Below are 26,458 nucleotides of genomic sequence, written 5' to 3'. Positions count from 1 at the left end.
CCCAAACTACTTGCACTCTGCACAGACTGAGATATGTCCTTTCAACCTGACGTAAAGTTGTAGGTGGAAATTCTTTGGAATGCCTCATATGTGATTGAAGAGTTGGGAATAAGACCATTTTGTTTCCATCAAAAAGACCCTTCCTTTTCACAGTGAGGGAACAGCATGATATTTACACATGCACATTTTTTTTGACATATAAATTCACCTGAGATATTTACACTGTGTGAAATTGGGTGTCTGAAGCACTGAGTGGAGAACACGGTCCCCTCTCCTAAGGTTGTTCTGGGCTGTCAGGACAGAGCAAGTGCCTACAAGTCACCCCATTGGAGTCCTGGATTCACAGAGAACCTCTGCCCTGCTCACCTGGGCCTCATTCTTCCCCCTAATTGTCTCCTGTCCCTACAGAGGCTGTCTGGGTCCCGGGCAAATGTTTTGTCCTCAGTAAGAGTGCAAGGAGTCTGAGAGACATGGAAAGGCTGGGACTTCACTTAAGCTCAGCACCACCTGCTTGGAGGGAGGACTGCTGCTCATGTGACCCTCCTGGCCTCAGGTTTCTCCTGTCCTTTGTGACAAGGAGAAATCAGTAATAGTTCCTAGTCTATGCTGTACTCAAATCTGACTCTGCTGCTTACCAGCTCTGGCCCTTGGGCAAGTCCCTCCCCTTCTCCAAGCTTCATTCCTCCTCACAGGGCTCCCAGATGCAATTTAGAAAATGCAAACTCGGGGCGCCTGGGTGGCTCAGTCGTTAAGCGTCTGCCTTCGGCTCAGGTCATGGTTCCAGGGTCCTGGGATCGAGCCCCGCATCGGGCTCCCTGCTCGGCGGGAAGCCTGCTTCTCCCTCTCCCTCTCCCCCTGCTTGTGATCCCTCTCTCGCTGTGTCTCTGTCAAATAAATACATAAAATCTTTAAAAAAAAAAAAGAAAATGCAAACTCTTAGAGCAAGTGGAAAACCATCTGCAAGGTGCTATGTAGAGGCAAATGGTTATTCTTTGACACATTCAACTCCATTGGTTTGGACTGTTGATCAGTGGCCACAATATTCAGTTGAAGAAAGTGACTATGGAACCAGAGTCTGTGGGTTGGATCCCAGCTCTACTCTTCAAGAGCAATGTCCTTGTAAATAACATAAATACCATGCTCCCCTGTTTCCTCATCTTCAGTAGGATGACAATAATAGTGTGTTTTCACAGGATGACTGGGAGGATGAATTGAGTAAATACACAGAAGCACAGGAGAGTGTGCCCAGCAGAAGTAAGCAGGGCTGTTAGGAGTCACAGAGTGGCTACCCTCCGGGTGCACACAGGAGAGGAGATCTTGGGCAGTGCTAGAAGGGAGCAAGAGGGATGCTTCTGGATCCTAAGCAGAAACTGTTTGCACACTGTATGGAAATGTAGGAGGTGGAGATTCATTGTGCTGGATGCTGAAGACACTTGCATTTTTTGTTTGTGTGTCATGATTCCAAGGCAGATGTTTTTTTTTTTTTTTAAGAGTCTGTTAAAGAATTGCTTTATTAATACAAAACATACACACAAACTACTGAGTGCTAAGAAATTTAAATATCTAAGTCATAGCAAACAGGTGGCAATTCAACATCCAGGGTCGACAGAATGCTTGGAGACTGCAACAGATTCGACTCCCATGGTGGAGAGGGCTTCAGAGGTGAAGGGGGGCCCAGGTGCAACAGCTTCTGGAGTTCCCTCTCCTCATCGAGGATCATGAGAGGCACTCCACTCAAGGGGAGGCGTGCAATCTGGTGCTCTTCAGGCAGGTCAAAACTCTCAAAATCTAAAGGATTGAAGGGAAAGAATTTTTCTATTTCTGGATAGGTGTCATCTGAGGCAGGAACAGAGCTTTTTGCTTTGATAGTCTTCTCAGTCACCTTTTTGGCAGAGAAGTTTGGCTGCTTCTGTTTGAGAGATCCATTAGTCTTTACTGAGTTTTCTGTGGCTCTGTTGACAGTTCCCAAAGCCTTTCTGGCAACTTTAGGTAAGGCTGCTTGAGCATCAAACATTTTGCCTACACGTGGTGTTGAAACCTGAGATCTCCCATCTAAAGCTTTGACTGGAGGCCTAGACCCCGGCTTCAGCCCGTCCTTGGGAGCCACACGGGTGCCTGGTTCTCCATTTTCTTTATCAACAAAGATCAGGGTAGCCATTTTGGACTAGCTCCTTCCTCGCGGGACCTGTGCGCCCAGCCACTCACGACCTCACGGTCCACCCACGTCGGAATCAACAGCCCCAAGGCAGATGTTTTTAAAAAGTGTGCCTGGGTATTAGAAAAATTCTTGGGAGAAAAAAAAAAAAAAGAAAAATTCTTGGGAGGTCTTCAGACCTTCAAAAGCTATGCAAGTGGTGGAATCCAAGTCTGTATCTCTGAGAAGAAAAAGGAAATCCAGCTAATATCTGGGGTAAAATTGAAGAGAAAATTGCACTAAGGTAATATAAATCTATCTTATATACATGTATACACACACCATGTACATACATATTATATATTATACAATTACATATTAATATACATTACATTTGATATATTTAATATAATTAGATACATAACAAATGATATATTAATTAATCTATTATATATTTAGACACACACACACAATATGTAGGTAGAAAACAGGAAAGCACAGCAGAAGGTGGAGGATTTAGTGGCCATGAAGAGTGGCAGGGTCTGCTAGGCTGGATGGGGGCAGGGGCCTTGGATTCACCTTCCTCTTTCTGTCCCCTCCTCCACACTCCAGAACCCTGGGACTGCTCCTTAGCCCTGTGACGTGGGCTGGAGCTCTATGCCAAGTTGTGCCTGAGGTGTCAGTGCCCTTCAGATGGCGGAGGACCGTGGCTGGTTTATTCTGTATTTCAGTGAGCTCTGGAGCTTTGGTTCCATCCGTTATTTTTTTGGGGGGGGAGGGGCAGAGGGAGAGAGAATCTCGAGCAGGTTCCATGCCCAGCATGGAGCCCAGTGTGGTGCTTGATCTCACGACCCTGAGATCATGACCTGAGCTGAAACCAAGAGTCAGAAACTTAATTGACTGAGCCACCCAGGTGCCCCCCACAACCCACCAAATCTGTTTTTATTTGTATGCAGTTGGGAATCATCTTTTCGTCATATGATCGTATTCAGTGGTGTCCACACTTACCAATATTAAAAAAAAAACACAAACAACAACCAAGTGAGGGAACCCAAGGCCCAGCCCATAAAAGAGACTGACTCTTGTTTTCCTTTTCTGATTCCCACTTTACCAAATCAGTGGTTGGAATGGAGAGATATCAGGAACAAGAACTCCTGTAGAGATTCGAAAACCAACCTATGAAAAAGGCAAGAGGTTGAATGGGAATAGGACTTTTATCTCAAACTCACAGACCATGTACTTATGTGTGGCAGCAAGTTCCAGGGGAAAATACCAAAAGCCTTGATTCAGGGTGTGGATACCTGAGGCTACCTGAGGACACCTGAGGAGACAGGGCCTCAACACTTGCTCAGCCGTCTTCCCAGCCCGGGGTCTCTAGGCCAGCATCTCCCCTGTTTTAGGGCTGACTTGCAGAGTAGAGCCACGTCTCTGAAAGGCTCTGGTCATAGGGTTCTCGTCCCCAGGAAGCAGACTCCTACAGACAGAGAATAGACATTCCCACAGATCTGAGAGTCTGTGCCCCTTTTCAGTAGACAGTCTTTATTAGACTTTGCCAGAGAAGAGTCAGTAGACAATAGTTTTATTAACTACTAACTTTAAAAACAATTAACATGGTTACAATACAGATCTCAATTAAAGTAATGTAGAAAGTCACATTATTAATAATGAGTGCTGCTTGCTTAGAATAAGAAGAGAAATAAATGGGTCTGGAACTCTTTTTTTTTATAGTTTTTTTTTTTTTTTTTTTTTTTTAATTGTCTTTCAGCAGCAACATAGAGGCAGGGAAAGAAAAAGAGGGAGAGCTCTTACTAAGAATTCCAGTCAACTCTGGGCTCTCTCGGGTTTAGGATTGCTTTCTCCTCCCATTGGGCCCCAGTCCTTCATTGCTGAGGTCAACAGTTCCAGAGCCAGGCCTTCCCAGGAAACAGTGATCCCATAGCAAGGAAACAAGGGCATCAGAACCCAGGGACTGCCACCTAACCCTGCTCTGCCCTCAGTGTGAAGTAAGCAACGATGGGGCTGGGCAGTGGGTCTCACCTGCTAATGACAGTGTGACCTGCTGCATGACAGTTACAGTAGAAGAATTATGGGTTGTTTTGGAGGCAGAATCTTTGGGTCCTTATTTTGGACAAGCTGTCAACTTCTCCAACTTCCAGACTCTTTCCCTGAGAGAAGGCCTGGGCCACCAACCTCATGGGGTTGTGATGGTCTCTGTGTATGGAAGCACTTCGTAAATGCCACACGTAGGCCTTAGTATTATTACCATTGACACTTTGACCTTGAATACTGATTCCTGAGCTCTTAGAGTCTAATTTTGAGATTGTCTGTTCCCAGTGGAACATCCCACTCAGCCTCCTGCAAGGTCCTTTTGTTCCTGCCTTTGGTGGATGTAACCCAGGCTCCTGTTTTCCCAGCTTGGGGAGCTCCACCAAAAGCTCTGCTGGGTAGTACGGGACCAGCTTTCTGTTCTGGAAAGGGGATTAATCTCTTCCATTATTCCGGGTCCCCCTCTTCCTCGCTGACCCATGGAATTCCAGGCCCCAGTATAGCATGGGGTTGACTTGAGAGGAGGAACCACAGGGAATGGAGTGTGATAGGAGGCCTTGGGGGAACAATGAAAGGGACGTGGACCTGCATGGCCATTCCATCCCCTTCTCCTCCTGGATGCATGTTGCAACCCTCATCTTTTCCAGCCCCTGTGCAAGCTCCTTTCAGAGGGTAGCTTTATGTGAGTGTCTCTAAGGAGAAAAAGGAGTGCTGAATCACTCACAGAAGGAATTATCAAGAGGCCCAAGAAGCATCCTGAAAACACCCGGGAGCACTTTGGTGGTTGAGTGTGAAATAACATTTAAAGCTGGGGCTCGTGGGTGACAGTTACAGTCAAATGCTTTGTTCTGTTCTGTTTTGCTTCAAAGAAGAATCACTGATATCTATCAATTGCTCACATTCCTCATCAAAACAGGAAAATCAGGCAAGAAGTGCCAAGAGTTTCAAGAATTGTTAAAACTGTAAGAAGATATGATCATGATGTGGCATGTCTCTTGTTATTGCAAAACTTGTGCTGACACCCTCACGCGGGCAGGTTGGCTGTGGCCTGGCCAGGCCCTTATCTGAGCCCACAGCAGGTGTGTAGGCTAGTGTCCTCTCTCTCACTTTTTCATGTACAGGGACAAGCACAGGTCAGGAATTTAAGGAAGACCAGGGAAAATTTACAGCCTCTGGGTCAAAGACAGATTTATAAGAAATTAAAACATGTGCTCAGCATGGCAGGGAAATGTGGGTGTCTGCATGACGTGACTTCATGTGGCAGCACAAAAGAAGTTCGTGGTGGCCCTGACGAGCTAAAGCTTGGAGAGTGACACACTGGAGTGTGTGTGTGTGTGTGTGTGTGTGTGTAAGATTTTAAAAATGGTTACAAGATGAAAAGAGAAAGAATATAAAGCAAGCCCCAGAAAAATCTTGGATTTGAAAAGGAGTGCTCTAGTTTTCAATCTGAATTGTAACCTCTACTTGAATCTTAGCCCTCAGTGTGTTATGTGGCCTGTCTGAGCCTCAGTTTCTTAATCTGTAAATGGGGAGAATAATGACCACTTTGTAGCTTTCAAATAAGGATGGAATGATGGGGCACCTGGGTGCCTCAGTCAGTTAAGCATCTGCCTTTGGCTCAGGTCATGATTCCAGGGTCCTGGGATGGAGCCCCATATTGGGCTTCCTGCTCCGTGGGAAGCCTGCTTCTCCCTCTCCCTCTATCCCCCAGCTCATGCTCTTTCTCTCTCTCTCTCTCTCTCACTTTCTCTCTATCTCAAATAAATAAATAAAATCTTAAAAAAAAGGATGGAATGAGATTATGTTGGTAAAGGTGCTTGACTCAATGGCCAATACATAGTAAATGCTCAGTAAACATCGTTTCTATTCACATCCTTAAGGACCCTGAGGAATCATATCCTTGTGCTCTGACTCCCTTTCCTACTGACCAGGACAGGGGCTCCAAATCCTTGAGATTCAAAGGTTTTGCCAATTCAAGTCCTTTGGCACCCAGGTTAGGTACCTGGTTTCAAGTTCCCTCAAGTTGAGGGCTGGATGTGGGCTGGAGGACTCCGAAAACTGGCTGGATGTGGGCAAGAGGCCGAGGAATCTGAGCTTGAGGCCTGAGAATCAGAGTTAAATGAATCCAGACGTGTGCGTGTGCATATGCATGTGTGCGTGGCATGTGTCGCATTAGGAGGAAGGCAAATAGTCGAGCCTAGTAAGCTAGTGGCATTTTTGCAGGTGATAGCAATCAGAATTTTCAACAGGAAGATAAAAGTGCCTTTGGTGAATTAGAGAAAGGCCCCCTTCTGGCCAGACACATTCCACGGGTGCCTGGTTTGGCAAGCGGCACAGACGCTGCTCTTAACTTCTAGGGGACCCCACCACTGGCGTTCTTTTGCCTGTCACCACTGCACGTGGCAGCCTTGGGACAACCACGCAGCCTGCTCAGAGCCTGGCCCCTGGACTCCATCCGGGTCACTGTCCCTACTCGATTGATCCTCAAGCCAGGTAGTTTAAATAACATTGAAGAATTTTCACATTTCTTAACTGATCTTCATGTGCCTTTTATGGCAGACACTTAGGAAGCACGTGATCTATTATGTCCTCCCAGGTGTTTTCAGGATGCTTCTTGGGCTTCTTGATAATTCCTTCTGTGAGTGATTCAGCACTCCTTTGTCTCCTCAGCGCCACCCACATAAAGCTACCCTCTAAAAGGAACTTATGCAGGGGCTGGAAGAGATAGGGGGTTATAATGTGCAATGAACAATAATTGCCTGCCTGAAATTAATAACCCATTTAGGGCAGATGAAGGAATGAAGCACAGAGAGGGTGCTTGAGGAATGCCACACAGCAAAAAATGCTTTTCACTCATTGGGAGGAGAAGCCTTTGGGTGACTACGAGACCAGGAAGCATGTAGGCACGTAATTGGCAGTTTCTAATGAGAAGGGAGTAATTCCCCTTTCTCTTAACTCTAGCATGCTGTGCTTTGAAGGCAGTGTGTCGTCTCTACATTAACAACCATGACACTCACAGGATTGGACAGGACGTTCGCTGCGAAAGAGTGTTGGTGACAAGAACAGGGGCATAGAGTGCAACTTTTGAATTAAGCCCAGCCTGAAACAGAAATTAAGAGCTAAAGTGTTTCAACCACACAAAGGTGGAATTCATGCCAAGCGTTGCCCATTTCTGTTTTGGAAGTGCTTAAGAGGAGACTCCAAAGGTGACCGTCGTGCCCATGTCACAGGATTGCCCAGTAACCAAGCCAAGATTTGAAAGCTTTGATCTTACCTCTGCGGCTCTTCTCGCTACAGAGGGGCTGGGTATCTCTTGCTTAGATGTAAAGCTGGTCAAAGGAGACAAAATGAGGTATATATTCTAGAAAGTTTGGGACATTAATTGAGAATCAGGGTGTGTTTAAAGAATCTTTTTTTCTTTCTTTCTCTCATCAAGCTGTGACTAACAATAAATGAAGACCTGGTGAAAAAGTGAATCTCTTGGTTGAACCAACCAGTTCTTTCAGATTCATACCAATCACGTATCCAATTAAATAAGAGGATTAAAAAATACTAGTTAATGTTTACTCCTATATTTAAAAATATCTTGGACTTGTATAGGCATTTATAAAAGCACAAAACGTTAACAGGATGTACTTATGAAATTCATGATTGTGTTTGTGTCTGGGAAAAAGAGATTGGAACGTGCATGGCTATAAAAGTCAAAGTTCTCTATGTAATTTTTCATGTTATATTTACTTGATTTTTTAAAAAAGATTTTAGTTATTTGAGAGAGAGTGAGTGAGAGAGAGAGCGCGCGCGCATGAGTCGGGGGAGGGGCAGAGGGAAAAGCAGACTCCTTGCTTAGCAGGGAGCCCGATGTGGGGTTCGATCCCAGGACCCTGAGATCATGACCTGAGCCGAAGGCGGACACTTAACTGACAGAGCCACCCAGGGTGCCCAATATTTACTTGATTTTTAAACACACAGCAAATATGAAAAAAATTTTAACTGCTACACATCCTGAGTAGAGAAGCATGGGTTTTATAATATAGTTTCTCTGTTGTTTTTAATGCTTGGGTTTTTTTTGTTTGTTTGTTTGTTTGTTTGTTTTTTAAAGGATTTTGTTGCTATCAAAATATAAAGCAAAACACAAAAGAACTGGGTGGAAAAGTGAGCTAATCTCTTTATTTCAGCCAATGATGGCTGTGGTAATCCTGGGTATTAGACCTTGGAGTCTTACTCTTGGTGTTGCTTACTTGATGGAAACATCTGGTGCTAAGGATGGGCTGAGTAACCAGGAGGATATTCATCCTTGTGTTTGATCCTGGCCACCCACAGCCACAGAATGATGGGATGACATTGTTTAGCTCCTTGCAATAAGGTAGTTGTGTAAAGGTATTTGTGATTTTCATACCTCCTACAATAAGGGGAAAGGGGGATAAGTGAATCAAAGGCCTTTTATAAAAGATCTAACTGCTTTAGCTTTACCTGCAATATCTGAGGTGTTTAATTTAGTACCTCATGGTTCACTGAAGTCAGGGAAGTGTGAAGACCAGAAAAGATGGTCCGTGTTGAATGTACACTCTTCTCCGTGGGTGTTCTCCTGGAAGCACTGCATGAGATTTATACATAATGAGTATTTCCCTCTCTATAATGGACTGGGAAGCACCATATCCAAACACAAATATGGAAATGCTCTCAACCAAAAAAGCATCAATAAGATAAGTGTATGGTTACCAAGAGGGACCACCTGTGGGTATATAAGTTTCTCTAAGTTATCTGATCTTATGGATTCATTGTCTCAGGAAACTTTCCTGCTCAGAATGGAGTTTCCTTTTTCAAATGCAAATCCTTGATTTTAATTAAGAATATCTTCCAGTGGCATCCTTTGTCAGAAATTTTACAATAAAAGTAGAAAGAAAAGTGGGAGTTGTGAAGTATGATGGTTAATTGCATGTGTCAACTTGACTGGGCTACAGGATGCCCAGATAGCTGGTAAAAAATTTTTTTGGGTGTGTCTGCGAGGTTGTTTCTGGAAGAGATTAACATCTGAATCAGTAGACTGAGTAAAGATTACCCTCACCAATGTGAGTAGGCATGATTCAATCAGTTGAGGGTCTGATGAGAACAGAAAGGCAGAGGAAGGGTGAATTTGCTCTTTTTGTTTGACCTGGGATATCCATCCTCTCCTGCCCTTGGAGACAGGTGCTCATGGTTCTCAGACCTTTTGACTCAGACTGGATCATACTATCCGCTTTCTTGCTTCTCTGGCTTGCAGATGGCAGATGGTGGGACTTCCCAGCCTCCATAATCATGTGAGTCAATTTCTATAATAAATCTCTTCTTACAGTCTATATCTATATTTATCTACATATATCCTATTATTTCTGTTTCTCTGGAGAACCCTGATTATACATAGAGGGAGAGTTCTAAGATGGCAGGTAATGGAGTTTGGGGTGGCATGTATGCTCCAAATATAAAATATAGGCCTGGGAAGATTTTCCTGGAAATAGGAGACAAGTGTGCATTCAACATGGACCATCTTTTCTGGTATTCACACTTCCCTGACTTCAGTGAAGCCAGAGGTATTGCATTAAATTTGCCTTCATGGCCAGCAGAAAGGGCTTATCCTCCTTTCTTCAAATAATTCCCCTAGGTTCTTGCTAATGGGTAATGAGAGAGAGAGAGAGAAAGAGAGAGAGAGAGGCAAGGCAAGAAATACACTGAGCATGAAAGGTATGGTTCAGTTAAAGGGTTATTAACAAACCTGAGGAAATGGCTGATGCCAGACACCTCTCGGTTTTGTTGTTGGGGAGAAAGGGGAGGAAAGAGGCAGAGGACAATGACTGTAGGCCACGAGCATCCCACAGGCTGGGAAAGGATTACCCAGAAAAAGAGAAAGACTGTATGAAAAAAGGACTGTGCAATGATATCTTATTCCCATGCTCTTTTTACAACATGCCTGTGTTAGTCCTTCCACTGACATAGACCCTCTCCTCGAACCTGGGCGAGTCTGTGACTGCAGAGAAAGTGACACTACGTGGCTTCTGAGGATAGATCACAAAAGGCAATGCAGCTTTCACCTATTCTCCTGGGCTGCCCTGAGGAAGCCCAAGCAGGCTTTGAGTCTTCCAGATGGTGCTCTAGACATCACAGAGCAGAGACAAGCCATCCCACTGTGCCTTTTCATAACTCCTGGCCCACAGAATCCATGAGCATAATAAAATGCTTTAATCACATATAAAATGATTTCTATCACTATATTTGGGTTGTCTGTATGCAGCAGTAGAGACTGAAACAAAGACTTTCTCTGGTTTGTCTTCACTTGCAGTGGGAGCCAAAAGAAAGCATCAAATGGTTGCATTTTGACTTTTCAGGATCCATGAAACTCTAAGGGGGTTTAAACAGGGCTGACTTTCTTTTGTCAGCTATATTTCCAAAGACCACACCTGTAGCAATTTTCTGTGGTTCCTTCCAGAAAGCCTGACATAGAGGAAGGGCGACGGGCTCCAGAAGCCTGTACAGATCTGGGTTTAAATCCAAGCTCTGCATCTTCTAGTTAAAGTAATTGATCTCCATTAGCCTCGGTTTTCTCATGTACAAAATAAAAGGGTCGTGATGCTTATTGTATATAGTTATCTCAAGCATCAACCAGAAAACTCATATAAAGTACCTAGTGTAGTGCCTGGCACAATGGCAGAGGCTGCTAATGTGCCCCCTTTGCCAAGAGGTGGCTAATCGAACAAATGATTTAAAATCAATGCCATATAAATATAATAAGCTTCTCACATCAAATCAAGTTTTTGTTGAGTTGCTTTCTGGTGAAGCCAGAATCTGCTGGTCTTGTCTGCACAAGAAGCACCAGAAGCTGCATGTGTAATGTCACCCAATGAACACTAGAGGCCGCCAAAACAGAAACCAAAGTTCTCATTACTCCTGCATGTTGCACCTCCCCATCCTGTTCTTTCTTGCACACTAAGCCTACATTTAATAGGCACTCAAGTGCCCCAATGAGGAAAATCAGGTTGTTTTCGTAAGCAGCATCTGCCACACACCAAAATAAATTCCCAATGGATAACAGCAGTAAGTGTAAAAAAATGCAACTATAAAAACTAAAAAAAAAAAAAAAAGTTAATAGGTGTCTCGTTTGGGAGTGGTGAAGAAGTTTCGAAGCACAAAAGCAGCAGAAAGGAAAATGCAAGTAGGTGTGCCTATGTAAGAAGAAAATTATGTGCATACAAAAGCCATAGACATAACTAAAAGATGATCCCCTGGAACAAATTTTGCAGCAACTGTGAGAAAGGAAAGTTAATATACTTAGCATAAACTCCTATAAATAAGGTAAGAAAGATGAGTAGCTGCATAAAAAAATCGGCATTACATATAATTCCCAGAAGAAGAAAAAGAGGCCTACAGAATAAATGTGCTAATAATGAAGTCAATACAAATAAATACTACAGGAGATTCCATGACTGGACTACCAATCACACCAAATTTCTTGACAAAGAGATTTAAGAAAGAATATTAATTGGTATTGGTGAAGGCACCTGTGAAATGGGTGCATATGGGAATATTTTTTTTGAATTTTTTTCAATATTTATTTATAGCCTGAAAATTATTAACATGCTGAAGATCCAGTAATTGTATTTCTAGGGATTTACTTTAGGGAGATAATCGGAAAGATGCATAAAGATTCACATCAAAGAAGCTCGGCTCAGTGTTTTGCTTTTAGTATTGGAAAATTCGAAACACTTAGATATCCAGCAATACGGAAGGTTTACAACAACTTGATAATATAATTTCTCTCAGATTTTCATTATATTTAATAATCAAAATCTTCCTGAGTGTTTTCTCAGGTGAAGCACAATATTTGGTGTACAAATCAATTTATACAGTATGATTTCAATTTTGCAAAAATAGGTGTCAGGATGAAACCCTAGAGTATCCAGTGGTCTTATCTTTATTCTGAAGTTTCTTTCACAGCTATTCTTTTCTCACAACTTGGGCATCAGTGGGTGTTTCTATAGTCACTGCCCCCCAGGGTAGGGTTATTACTGTAGAAATGCAGAGAGAATGAGCCAAGTCAATGCTTAGCATATGCAACTCAAAATAGACTTCTATGCCAGAGGACAGTGGGTGGTCAGACAAAGGGAGCCTTGGGCCTCCTGGAGGGAGGATGGAAGGATGTAGAATTTGTGGAGAACAGGGACAAAAATATCTCAGCTGGTGCCAGCAGAAGGAGGTTGGTGGTCGAGAATAAGAGAGAACCATGTGCTTTTCAGTGGATGCTCACTGGGAAACTCAGATGTCACTTCCACCAGATGAAGGATGGGGAGGGAGAAATTCTGAATGATTTCTGAGTTTATACAGAACTGACTTTTCTTCCCCCACAAGCTGGAATGAAGGTTGGAAATAGGCATAAGCAGTCTTAGAGAAAAATAGATATGTATTTTTAACATGCCTTGGAACATAGACTTAGAAATTTGTACTTGATATATATATGCTTATATGTATATATGTGTATGTATAGCTGCAATATTTATATGCAAATCTTTAGAAAAAGTGCTAAGAAGGGAAATGAGAATATTAGCAGAATATCTTTGTTGTGGGGTTATAGATGATTTTTATTTTCTTGCTTTTAATTTTTTGTATTTTCCAGAAATTCCACAATAAGCAGGTATGAAATTCATAATGTAAACATTATTTTTATTATTATTATTACTTAACTACAGCATCAAAGGCTAATGACAATCTGTGAAAAATACTTATAAATCATAATATAGACCAAGGTTTTATTTTCTATTTCACAAAGTATTCTTATCAAGCAAAGTAAAAAGACCAACAACCCAACAGAAAAATGGGCAATGGATATAAAAAGACAATTTAGAGAAGAGGGAACATAAATAGAATTTAAGCATATGAAACATTGCTTAATTTCATTCACAATAATAGAAATGCAATTTAAAATGATTGTCAGATCCTGTCTTTCTTCTATCAGATTGGAAGGTCACAAACTTTGACTACACATTGTGTTGGTGAAGTTTGAGGAGAGAGGTCCTCTCACACATTGCTGATGGGAGTGTAAGTCTTACAGCCTTTGTAAAGGGTGACTTGGCAATATCCGTCAAAATTACAAATGAAAAAACTCAATGACCCTGCAATTTCTCTTCCAACAGTTTATGGGAGGGATGTAGCAAGATATGTGTAAGTACACAGTTACATAATAGCAAAATATTTAAAATTAAAAGTTCATAATAGCAAGATATTGGAAATATTAGAAACAAATGTCTTTCCTGTTGAATCACAGATCTGTACCTCTGAAACAAATAATGCAATATATGTTAAGAAAAAAAAAAAAAGAGGGGCACCTGGGTGGCTCAGTTGGTTAAGCGACTGCCTTCGGCTCAGGTCATGATCCTGGAGTCCCAGGATCGAGTCCCGCATCGGGCTCCCTGCTCGGCAGGGAGTCTGCTTCTCCCTCTGACCCTCCCTGCTCTCATGTGCTCTCTCTCTCTCATTCTCTCTCTCAAATAAATAAATAAAATCTTTAAAAAAAAAAAAGAAGAAGAAGATAGCAGAAGGGGAAGAATGAAGGGGGGAAATCAGAGGGGGAGACGAACCATGAGAGACGATGGACTCTGAAAAACAAACTGAGGGTTCTAGAGGGGAGGGGGGTGGGAGAATGGGTTAGCCTGGTGATGGGTATTAAAGAGGGCATATTCTGCATGGAGCACTGGGTGTTATGCACAAACAATGAATCATGGAACACTATATCAAAAACTAATGATGTAATGTATGGTGATTAACATAACAATAAAAAATTAAAAAAAGAAACAAATGTCTTTCTTTTTTTTTTTTTTTAAGATTTTATTTATTTATTCATGAGAGACAGAGAGAGAGAGAGAGAGAGAGGCAGAGGGAGAAGCAGGCTCCCAAGGAGCAGAGAGCCCGATGTGGGACTCGATCCCAGGACCCTGGGATCATGACCTGAGCCGAAGGCAGACGCTTAACCATCTGAGCCACCCAGGTGCCCGAAACAAATGTCTTTCAATAGAGAATTGATTAATTAGAGTATCAATACAATACACCACTATGAAGAACTTTTTAATGTACTGATATGGAATGAGCTCTGAGATACCTCATTAAGAGAAAAAAGAGTTAAAACCAGTGTGTATATTATGCCACTATTACACCTGCTATCATATGTAATGAACAAAAATATATCTATACATGTATGTTCTTCTTGTATATAAATAATAGCGAATGTTTATCAAATGACGCGGCCAATACACTGTTCTAAGTGCTTTATATAACTCATTTAATCTTGAGAACAGCCTATGAGGTTAGCACTATTATTATCATAATTACCATTTTATACACGAGAAAATTCAGGTTCAGAGGGGTGAAGTGAGACTGGGAGCAGAGGGGAGGGTGGATGAGAGGCGAGAAAACAGACTGGTGGACACAGAAAGAGGAGAGACTTTGCAAAGCACACCTTTCGGTGCCTTTCTCATGTGAATGCATCACCTATCATTACAAAGAATGAGGGGTGCCTGGGGCCTCAGTCAGTTAAGTGTCTGACTCTTGTTTAGCTCAGGTCATGATCTCAGGGTCGTGAGATGGAGCCCCGTGTTGGGCTCCATGCTCAGCGGGGTGGAAGTCTGCTTGAGATTCTCTCTACCTCTCCCTCTTTCTTTCTCTCTAAAATAAATAAATAAATCTTAAGAAAAAAAAGGATGAAAAGGATGTGTCTGTCATGGATATCACTGTATTATACTTACCCAGAGGTATCCATCTGTGGATGTGGAGTGATGGAAGCAACAAGGGACCAGGAAACAGAACATCTGGATTGTGAATCTACTCTATCATTAATGTGTCCTCTCTGGGCCTTGGTATCAACTTCTGCAGAAAAAAAGGGCTTGGGGGTGATGGTCATGGTGGCATTAAATTATATCAGTGTTTCCTAATCTATTTGAGAATTTGAGTCATCATCTGGGAAACTTTAAAATACATAGTTTCTCAAGCTCCCATGAACACATATTCTGATTTAACAGGACTGGGGTACAGGTTGGGGGGGGTTCTGCATTCTTTAAAAGCCCCTGCCTTAGACAATTCTGATGAAAAATCAGGGTTAGAGACCCTGGACCACATGGTCTCTTTCTCCCATTTCTATCTTTTTAAAAAATTTTTTTTATTGTTATGTTAATCACCATACATTACATCAGTTTTTGATGTAGTGTTCCATGATTCATTGTTTGTGCACAACACCCAGTGCTCCATGCAGAACGTGCCCTCTTTAATACCCATCACCTGGCTAACCCATCTTCCCACCCCCCTCCCCTCTAGAACCCTCAGTTTGTTTTTCAGAGTCCATCGTCTCTCATGGTTCGTCTCCCCCTCTGATTTCCCCCCTTCATTCTTCCCCTCCTGCTATCTTCTTTTTTTTTTTTCTTACCATATATTGCATTATTTGTTTCAGAGGTACAGATCTGTGATTCAACAGTCTTGCACAATTCACAGCACTCACCACAGCACATACCCTCCCCAGTGTCTATCACCCAGCCACCCCATCCCTCCCACCCCACCCCCCACTCCAGCAACCCTCAGTTTGTTTCCTGAGATTAAGAATTCCTCATATCAGTGAGGTCATATGATACATGTCTTTCTCTGATTATTTCGCTCAGCATAACACCCTCCAGTTCCATCCACGTCATTGCAAATGGCAAGATCTCATTCCTTTTGATGGCTGCATAATATTCCATTGTATATATATACCACCTCTTCTTTATCCATTCATCTGTCGATGGACATCTTGGCTCTTTCCACAGTTTGGCTATTGTGGACATTGCTGCTATAAACATCGGGGTGCATGTACCCCTTCGGATCCCTACATTTGTATCTTTGGGGTAAATACCCAGTAGTGCAATTGCTGGATCATATGGTAGCTCTATCTTCAACTTTTTGAGGAACCTCCATACTGTTTTCCAGAGTGGCTGCACCAGCTTGCATTCCCACCAACAGTGTAGGAGGGTTCCCCTTTCTCCGCATCCCCGCCAACATCTGTCGTTTCCTGACTTGTTAATTTTAGCCATTCTGACTGGTGTGAGGTGGTATCTCATTGAGGTTTTGATTTGGATTTCCCTGATGCCGAGTGATGTTGAGCACTTTTTCATGTGTCTGTTGGCCATTTGGATGTCTTCTTTAGAAAAATGTCTGTTCATGTCTTCTGCCCATTTCTTGATTGGATTCTTTGTTCTTTGGGTGTTGAGTTTGATAAGTTCTTTATAGATTTTGGATACTAGGCCTTTATCTGATATGTCATTTGCAAATATCTTCTCCCATTCTGTCAGTTGTCTTTTGGTTTTGTTGACTGTTTCTTTTGCTGTGCAAAAGCTTTTTATCCTGATGAATCTTTCTCCCATTTCTAAATTTCCACATCCCATGAAGTACTGAGCATCCTATCGGATCCAAGCAACCCATCATCTGCCCCCACCCTTCCCAGTCTATCCAGCCCGTCTTAGAGGCTGCCTTACCTCCAGGCCCATCTAAAAAGAAAATACAAATTAAGACAGAAGGGCTGTGTCTCCTGATTCGGATCTCCACTCCCACTGCCACCTTCCATCCCCACCTCCCAGTCCAGCCCCTTCTCCGGGTACTGCCTTCCAAAAGCCAAGCCCTAGTCTCCAGGGTTGCCATTACCATTCCAAGAGTATGACAAGGTACCAAACCCAACACGGGGATAGGAATTTTGACCCGTCTCAGAATTTACACATGGACCTGAATCCTCTGTGGATTCTTGCCTCTTTCCAAAAGCACTTTTTTCCCCTGGGATGGTACTCTGGGTGTCTCCTATCCTAATCCCTCATTCTGCCAGATGGTCTATAAAGTTGGAGCTCTTAAAAAAAAAAGTGCACAACATTCCCATTTTCATGTGATGTTTTGAATATTCAGTTATCTTTCTTCCTTCCTTTCTCTCCTCTTCCTCTCCTTCCCCACCACCCCCCACCATCTCCTTCCATCGGAGAAAGGGTTCCGAACACTGCTGTTCCCGCCCACTTAGAGAGGCGTGTGAGTGTTCAGTTCACCAGGAGGTCCAGGGAGAACGTGGCTCCCACCTCTTGCAGTTTTATGATGAGTCTCTTTCCTTTTCACAAGGCAGTTATTAATCATGACTGATGCTCACTGACCAAGCCCAAACAATCGTGCGGCACACTCCACATACCACACACAGTCACAAATGATTTGCCTTGCTCACGTGGGCTGGCATGAGGATGCCATTGCCACCTGGGAGGAGCCGCAGGAGGCACGGGACATCCAGCTTTTACCATTCTGATTTTCCAGGATGAGCATTCGTGATGAAAGGGGTGGGCTGCCCACTTGCCGCCAGAGGAGATGTGCAAGGGCAGCGCCCATTCCAGAGCCAGAGCCCATGGCTCTCTCCCACCTGGGCTAATGATGGCTGGCCCGTGTTTGGCCATGATGACAGGTCTTTTCCAAGATGTATTTTTACCCTCTGGACAAACAGCAGTTGGGCCGAGTGGGGCTTTTTTATGAGTTGAGGTACTCAGAGCTGGAAAATAAACAGGCAGCTAATGAAACGTTCTTATGGAAACTGGCATAAATAATAGCAAAGGAAACATCCTGTCCCCTGTGCCAACACCCTCCGCGGAGGGGCTATAAAAGCTGTTGGCCGCTGGCCACCGTCAGACGTGGGGGAACTCCGGCCGTGCTGCTCACCTGCCACCTGACCCGCCGGGACCATGGGGTGCTGCCCAGGGGACTGCTTCAGCTGCTGCCCTCAAGACCAAGACTGCTGTGAAGTGTGCTGCTGCCAGCCCGCCTGCTGCGGCTGCTGCGGCCCCTGCTGCGGCTCCTGCTGCGGCTCCTGCTGCGGCTGCGGGGGCTCCGGCTGCGGGGGCTCCGGCTGCGGGGGCTGCTGCGGCTCCAGCTGCTGCGGCTCGGGCTGCTGCGGCTCCGGCTGCGGGAGCGGCTGCTGCGGCTCCAGCTGCTGCGGCTCGTCGGGGTGCTGCGGCCCCGTCTGCTGCCAGCCTACGCCTGTTTGCGAGACCAAGTGAAGCCCTCTGCCCCCTCCGCGGAGGTGGCCCAAGCAAAGCGTCCACCTGCTGCAGGTGGAGAGACTCCTTGTCTCCAGGACCTTCCTGGCTCCCAAGACAGCGTCCTGCCTCCGTGTTATTTGTAGGCGAGGGCTTGTTCTCCAACACCTGCCCTGGGGTTTCAAGGCCCTGAGAATAAGAGCCAGATGCTGGTGAGAAATGGAAACTGGGTCCCGTCCAGAGCGATCCCTGAAGCTCACAGGGTGAATCCCCATGGCTTTATTTTCATGGACTTAAACGTCTTGTCACTGTGAGGCATCCTCTTAACTCAAGGTGGCTTTGGGACTGACCCTCCTCCTCAGCTTTCTGCTGCTTTTGAGGGCAAAAATTTCTCTTTGTTAACTTCTTAATAAATTCGAGCTTGCTGGCATAACCAAATTAGTTCTCCCGCCTCTTCCTTAGCTCCCTCTTGGCACTGGGCTGGGAAAATTTACTCTGGCGTCCACAACTGGGTTTTTGAAATGTGGTTTGTGGACCAGAATCCCCTTGCATCAGAAACGTCTGGGGGCTAGTTAAAATGGAGATTCTGGAGCCCTTCCTGACACAGGCAGAGTTAGAATCCACAGGGGTGTGGCCTGGCAATCTGTGTTTTGAATGAGAACCCCAGATGTAGACTAAAGCTTCCGTGTGCTGCATGAGATTCACTTGGGGAGGTTTTAAAAATACAGATTCGTAGGCTTCACCATTAGAGATCCTATCCATTAGCTCCAGGGTGGCAGCCTTGGGACCTGCATTTTTAAAATGCAGTAAATAGTAAATGCTGAGGCTGGCCAAGGTTTAATCTTGAGCATGGGGCATGGTTTCCTTCAGCAATATAGCTCCCCTAGAATGGTTCTGCAGGAGGGCTCCAGGTTTGGTCAGAACTTTCTGGCAAAGTCGAGAAGAGGCTTTGGTAAAACAAGCTTGATTTGGAATGGAAGAGATTCGTGTGGCCGAACTTTGTGAACACAGTGCCTGTGGATGTTCTGGGAATTCCAGTTCTTTCTTCTAGCCAAATGCTTTGGCAAAGTCTCCGTCTTCTGGGTCAGGTTTTCTTGTCCTGAAACCAGTTGTATTTCTTCTGCTTGAGTCCCAGGGATGAGAGGGGTGAGTGTCCATCTGCTAGGTGGGGCCTCAGCCAGGTGTGTGTGAGTCCGGCTGGAAGGCTAAAATTCAGAAGATAGTTGATTCAACTTTTTGCTGAACATGATCTTAAGCTACATGTGGAATACAATTTATTTTGCTCTTGCCTTGGGAGAACAATAGTTATTTTTTATTCCTGCAAAGCAATGTTTCATTCAACAAACAAGCAAAAATATATTTTTTGATTATAAACATGGCAATGATCTCTAAAAATATGAAAAAATACAGAAAAAAATGAAGAAGGAATAACAGCCACCTGGATTCTCAACTTCAACTTCAGCATTTATTACTGACATAGATGTTTCCAGACTCCTTTCTAAGCACATTTACAAATAAAACTAGGATTACACTATTTTTATGTTTTTGCCTTTAAAAAAATTGTTTTTTAAAATTTATTTTTATTTTTTATTTTTTTATTATTATGTTCAATTAGCCAGCATATAGTACATCATTAATTTTTGATGTAGTGTTCAATGATTCATTAGTTGCGTATAACACCCAGTGCTCATCACCACACGTACCCTCCTTAATACCCATCACCCGGTTACCCTATCCTCCCACCCCCCTCCCTTCTGTAACCCTCAGTGTGGTTCCCGGAGTTCAGAGTCACTCATGGTTTGTCTCCCTCTCTGATTTCTTCCCATTCAGTTTTCCCTCCCTTCCCCTGTGGTCCTCCATGCTATACCCCAAAGATACAGACATAGTGAAAAGAAGGGGTACATGCACCCCAATGTTCATAGCAGCAATGTCCACAATAGCCAAACTGTGGAAGGAGCTGAGATGCCCTTCAACAGACAAATGAATAAAGAAGATGTGGTTCATATATACAATGGAATATTACTCAGCCATCAGAAAAGATGAATACCCACTATTTGCATTGACATGGATGGAACTGGAGGGGATTATGCAAAGTGAAAATTTGTTTTTTATAAACCAACTTCATTAAGGTATACTTCATATATAATAAAGTACATACAATTGTAATGTACAGTTTGATAAGATCTGACAATTGTATATACTTAAGTAACCACCACAGCAATCAAGATACAGAACTTGCCATCATCCCTCAAATTCTCTAGTGCCCCATTTGCAGGCAATCCTCCCCACCCCTGATCCCAGCCTCAGGCAACCATCAGTCTTTATGTCAGTATAAATTTTGCCATTTCTAGAATCTCCTGTAAATGAAATCATGCAGTATGAACGCTTTTCCACTTAGAATAACATTATTTATATTCATCCTTTTTTCAGATATCAATAGTTCATTCCTTTTTGTTAAATAATATTACATTGTATGAATAAAGTACATGAAAAAATATTCATCTACTGATGGGAATTTGGGTTGTCTCCAGTTTTTGGCTATTATGAAGAAAGTTGCTATGAACATTTATGTATAAATTTTTGTGTGGACATATGTTTTCATTTATTTTGGATAAATACCTAGGTATTGGATTGCTGGATAAATAGTATGGGAATGTTTAACTTTATAAAAAACTACCCAACTGTTTTGCAACTGTTTTGCCATACCATTTTGTATTCCCACCAACAATGTCTGAAAGTTCCAGTTGCTTTGTGTCCTTGCTAACACTTGATATTGTCAGTCTTTTTATTTTTAGCTTTCCTAGCAGCTGCACAGTGGTAGCTCATTGTGTTTTCATTTCTTGGTTTCATTTAAAAGCCCAGCACTATTAGTAGTGTCTTACTTGGGAGAGAATTCAAAATTTGAATCTGCCCTGGTTTAGTTTCAGACTCTACTATTTAGGTCATTTTTGCTCTTGTTGGAATTGGCCTCTTGAGAACTAGCTCTTTAATTCCCAGGACAAAACCACAGCCAGAGCATGCCAATGGGACAAAATTGCCAAGAGACCAACAGGTTTGTATCAAGTAGTTGTGATTCAGAGTAGCTGATTCTTGCTTTGCTCATGGTCATGGTCTCCTGATGGGTGAGAGCAGGGTAGTGATTTCTTTGAATTACTGACAAAGAGATGCCCTTCTTAGTTGTCCACAGAGGTCCTCATTCATTCATCAATAAATATTAATTGTGAACTGCCTATGTATCAAACATTGCTCTGGGTGCTGGATATATATCAGTGAATACACAAAAATCCTTGCCCTCATGGTGCTTATATAATGTTAAGGGAGATAAGAGCTATAAGAATAAAGTAGAGGGGTGCCTGGGTGGCTCAGTCGTTAAGCGTCTGCTTTCAGCTCAGGTCATGATCCCAGGGTCCTGGGATCGAGCCCTTCATTGGGCTCCCTGCTCGGCGGGAAGCCTGCTTCTCCCTCTCCCACTCCCCCTGCTTCTGTTCTCTCTCTCGCTGTGTCTCTCTCTGTCAAATAAATAAACAAAATCTTTTAAAAAAAAAAAAAAGAATAAAGTAGAAATAGGCTTGATTGTTAAAAGATCTGCTTATTCCACGTAGCAGGGAAGGATTCTTTGAGATGACATTCCAGCATAACAGATGATGCCATGTTTAATTTCTCAGCTGAGAGAGTTTATAAGGGACTTGTGGGAGGAAGGCCATCTCCATGTGAATTTCATTGCTGGCTTAGCTGCGGAAGAGAAAGTGCATGGAGAGGACCTGGGAAGGTGCGGATCAGGATTTTGGGGGCTCCTTCTCTGCTTTGCCCTCTGCAAAGTTGTCCAAAAGTCTTCTTTTCCAACTGTCTGAGAGCTACACCTCAAGGATGACACTTCTTTTTCCTAATCTTCCACTTTCAACCACTAGCCCTATTGATTCTGCCTCTTTACAACCTCTCATATTGCTCCAGGCCCAAGGCACTGCCCAGTTCAGATTGTCACTATGAAGATTTTGAGTAATTGCCCCAGACTCCTAATGGTCTCCCTGGCTCCAGACTTGCCCTCCTTCTCCTATACCTTCACCACAGCCAGAGAGGTCTTTCCAAAAGGCAAACATGGTCAAGTTACTCCCCTGTTTAAAGTACTCAGGTGTCAGTGTAAAATCTAACTACTTATCATGGTCCACAAGGCCTTTTCATGATTGAGTACCCTTCTAGTCCCATTGTTGTTCCTTCCTGTCCCCTTGTACCTTTCATCCTGGATATGGAACCATTTACTGCTCCTCAAATGTATCATGGTTTTGAGAAGGCTTCCTTGATTTCCTAAAAACCATGTTGGTGTTTCTCCTGGGTGCCTCCATAGGACCCCGGGCATCCATCTGTCATAGCACTTGTACGTATACTGTACCATAATTGCTTATGGATGTATCTGTTTCTCTCCTAAACTTGGACTCCTTGAGACAGGAATTGCAGCTAATTCTTTTTGTATCCCTTACACAGAACCCAGTGATGGCTGAATTGAATGGATGAATGAAAGAGAAATTGAGGGAATGAATAAATTAATGAAGAGAGAGATGATGAATGGATGGTACAATGGTTCAGCTTTTCTAAAGGAGAGCTTGCATTTGCATTGATGTTGAAAGCACATAGTGGAGGCAGGCCTTTACGGAGCAAGGATGTCAGGCCTTGGTGTTTAGAAACCTAGGGTACATTTCTCATCTCATCTCTGTCTCAAATAGTAGCATTGACATGCTTTGAGAAAGCATTTGTGTTCTTTGCTTTTGTTCACAATGTCTTTGCAAAAGATCTCTTGTCTTCCCTCTTTATCCTTTGGGTCTTGGAGGTGTCTTTCTTTTAAGCTATTAAAATCACCCAAATCAAGAGGGATTCTTGAGGTCCACTGAATGCTTGAGGTGTGGGTGGGTGGAAGGAACACAGGGAGGAGAAGCAGAGAGGCTAGGTCAAGTGCTTTCTAGGGACAGGTAGAGCCAGTGGTCTGGGGCGGGCCTGTTCATTGAACAGGATGGAGGACAACACAGTGGGCTGAGCCTATGACATGTGGGTTTGACAAAGTCTCTTAAGAAAGGTCACACTAGACAGAATGGTGAGAAGGAAGGAGGGCAGCCCTAGATTAGGGGGCAAGCTAGGTGGGATCTTTAGCAAGCGACTTAAACTTTCTGATTCCAACCTTTTCTTTCTTCTTCTTTACCTATAATGGGGAGAGATGAATTCCTATCTCAGGGGATTGTTGATGGTTTTAAATAAGACCATTGCTGTAAAGTGCAGTCATTTAAAATCCAGCCCAGATAGCCCCTCTCCCACAGAGCTCACCACTGCTCCCCTCTACTAATCCCTATATGTCTATTGTTGACTTTACCATAGCATTGCAATGAGTTTATTTGAATGTATGCCCACCAGAGAGTGAGATCTGTGGGAATGGGTGAGTGGGTCCTATTCATGTAGGCACACCTGTGTCCCCCAGAGGACCTGGTACAGAGGACTAGAAGATGGATAAATTATAAGTTCTTTTCTTCTTCCCCTGCTCATGACGCTCAGAAACACAGATCATTCAGTTTGAACGCAATGATGGTTATTCCAAGATGACCTGTTGCTCCAAGGATTCCAAATTTAGCAAGTCAATAAACAAACAGCTTCTTTATGGGTAGATAAACAACTTCCAGATCAACAAAGCTTGGCATAATAAGATGTTCCTCTGAAAACTGGCTCAAACAGCAATGAGGAAAAGATGCAGGGGCTCCAAACAGCACATGTCGATGAGGGGGTATAAAAGTGAGGGCCCCAGAGAGCTGCCCCAGTCAGGCAGCACCCCTCTCAGCACTCACAAGGGAGCAGAGGCACCTCCACCATGTCTGGAAACTGCTGTTCTCGGAAATGTCCGTCTGTGCCAGGCATCTCTCTCTGCTCCACTGAGGTGAGCTGTGGAGGGCCTGTCTGCTTGCCTAGTTCCTGCCAGAGCCAGACATGGCAGCTGGTGACTTGCGAAGGTGCGTGTAGATCATCTAGCTGTGGCCCACAGTGCTGTCAGCCCTCCTGTTCTGTGAGCAGCTGTGCCCAACCTGTGGGCTGTGAAGCGACCATCTGTGAGCCCTCCTGTTCTGTGAGCAGCTGTGCCCAACCTGTGGGCTGTGAAGCCACCATCTGTGAGCCCTCCTGTTCTGTGAGCAGCTGTGCCCAACCTGTGGGCTGTGAAGCGACCATCTGTGAGCCCTCCTGTTCTGTGAGCAGCTGCGCCCAACCTGTGTGCTGTGAGGCCCCTTCCTGCCAGCCAGTTCTCTGTGTACCCACTCCCTGCCAGTTCATCATGTGCAAACCCAGCTGCTGCCAGCCAGTCATCTGTGAGCCCAGCTGCTGTTCAGCTGTCTGCACTGTGCCTAGTTCCTGCCAACCAGCGGTCTGTGAGCCTGCTTGCTGTCAGCCGGTCTGCCCCACACCTAGCTGCTGTCCATCTGTCTGCTCTGTGGCTAATAGCTGCCAGGCTGTCTGCTCTGACCCCAGTCCTTGTGAGCCATCTTGCTCAGAGCCCAGCAACTGCCAGTCAGCTCCCTATGTGGCTCTGCTCTGTGAGCCTGTCTGTCTTCGCCCTGTCTGCTGTGTTCCAAGCCCTTGTGAGCCACCTTGTGTCTCCAGCACTTGTCAAGAGCCCTCTTGTTGCATGTCCAGCATCTGCCAACCCATCTGCTCTGAGCCCAGTCCCTGTTCAGCAAGTATCTATGTGCCCAGTCCACGGCAACCTACCTGCTACATAGTCAAACGCTGCCGGTCCCTCTGCCGTGAGCCCGTTTCCTGCCCATCTACCTCCTGCCAACCACTCTGCTGCCGCCCGGGGTCTTCTGCATCTGCCATCTGCCAACCAACTTGCTCTCGGACTTTCTACATACCCAGCTCCTGCAAACAGCCTTGCACCCCTTCGGTTTCTTACCGCCCAATCTGTCGTCCAATCTGCTCTGGACCCATCACTTACAGGCAGCCGTATATGACATCCATCTCCTATCGCCCTGCCTGCTACCGCCCATGCTATTCCATCCTGCGCCGCCCGGCCTGTGTCACTTCGCTCTCTTACCGTCCCATCTGCTCCCGTCTGCCTTGTGCTGACTCCTGTAAACAGGATTGCAAAAAATCTACTTCTAGCCAACCGGATTGCACTGACTCAACATCCTGCAAGGCCAAGGTCTCAAATGCCAGTCCCTGCCAGCACAGTGAAGCCAAACCCACCAGCCCAACCACCCGTAAAGCCGCAGCCAGCCCGCCTACTGCCACCAAGCCTGCTGACCACTGATCTGGCCTCAGCCCACTGATTCCTGCAAAGAAAACCTCCAGCTAGAGAGAAACCTTAAGTACCCTCCCCAAAGCTCACAATGATTTACTTAGAATCTTTCTGCACCATCACTTGCCATCTTCTTACACTTCAAAGAACTCACCAGAAATGTCAGTCTCCTAATGGTCCAAATGAAGGTGCCCTGGGCACCTAGATGGGGATCATTCTGGGTTCCTGCCTGTTGCTGCCATCAAGCTGAAAAGAGCTACTTCACCACATCATCTTGAGTCCCTTTCCCAGCATTAAGTTTTTTCTGTCCTCATGCATGTGCTCCCTTTCTGGGTGTACTCATGTTCCTTGGGGACTCCTTCCATGAGAAAAAGACATTTAACTGTCCAATAAAGTGGCTAAGTTAAAGTGACATGCTGTTCTCATTGCTCTGTTAATGTCATATTCTCATCAGCTAACTTGGTTTGTCTTCAAGAGCAGCTTTATCCATTCATCTATCCAACAAGCTTTATTAGACAGCTGTTAGCCAGGAACTGTGTTAGGCTGTAGGAATGAGCAGACTAACGTCTCAGTCCTTGTTCTCAGGGAGCTCACTATCAGGATGGGGGTGGGGGAGACAGATAGGCAGAGAGACAGTTACTTCATTGCATTGTGCTAAGTACTGGGAGAGAGGCAAGCATAGGGCAGTTTGAACTCAGCAGGGCATGGGGAGAAATAAGGAAGAATTCTTGGGGAATGTGATACTGAAGATGAGTCTTTCAGCACAAATAAGAATTAACCCGTCCAAAACCAGAAAGGAAGCATTTTCCAGGCAGAGGAAACATACAAATGAATGGGGCTTGTGAGCACACCATTCATTAGTGAGGCTTGGGCAGAGGTGTGCTTGGAGGCAGGTGAGCTCTGAGGTCAGCTAAGTAGACAGTGACCTGCCCTATCAGGCCTTGTATGTTAGACAGAGACATTTTAGTTTGGTGCAGG

At 44.3% G+C, this 26,458-nt stretch overlaps 2 protein-coding genes and 1 pseudogene across 3 annotated transcripts in view; 2 read left to right on the top strand and 1 right to left on the bottom strand.

Moving 5' to 3' along the window:
* Window positions 1-1,476: 1,476 nt before the first annotated feature.
* LOC118520883 (securin pseudogene) lies at window positions 1,477-2,258 on the bottom strand (annotated as a pseudogene).
* A 7,005-nt stretch (window positions 2,259-9,263) lies between these two features.
* The window catches only part of KRTAP16-1 (keratin associated protein 16-1), a 53,664-nt gene continuing 36,469 nt past the window's right edge, over window positions 9,264-26,458 (top strand). Inside the window, exons 1-2 of one of the 2 annotated variants that reach the window (XM_036069195.2) lie at window positions 9,264-9,477; window positions 23,752-25,892. In XM_036069195.2, the coding sequence (XP_035925088.2) occupies window positions 24,062-25,492 (1,431 nt within the window). In that variant the 5' untranslated portion in view covers window positions 9,264-9,477; window positions 23,752-24,061 and the 3' untranslated portion in view covers window positions 25,493-25,892. Of the gene's footprint in view, window positions 9,478-23,751; window positions 25,893-26,458 lie in introns of those variants that run through there. The other variant, XR_013445423.1, reaches the window with a different exon arrangement.
* KRTAP17-1 (keratin associated protein 17-1) lies at window positions 17,307-18,520 on the top strand. The gene has a single exon (XM_036069106.2). The coding sequence runs from the start codon at window positions 17,923-17,925 to the stop codon at window positions 18,235-18,237; it is 315 nt and encodes a 104-aa protein (XP_035924999.1). The 5' UTR covers window positions 17,307-17,922; the 3' UTR covers window positions 18,238-18,520.

The sequence above is a fragment of the Halichoerus grypus genome, chromosome 2 (assembly GCF_964656455.1).
Source record: "Halichoerus grypus chromosome 2, mHalGry1.hap1.1, whole genome shotgun sequence".
Lineage (NCBI taxonomy): Eukaryota > Metazoa > Chordata > Mammalia > Carnivora > Phocidae > Halichoerus > Halichoerus grypus.
This window is presented reverse-complemented; position numbering and strand designations above follow the sequence as displayed.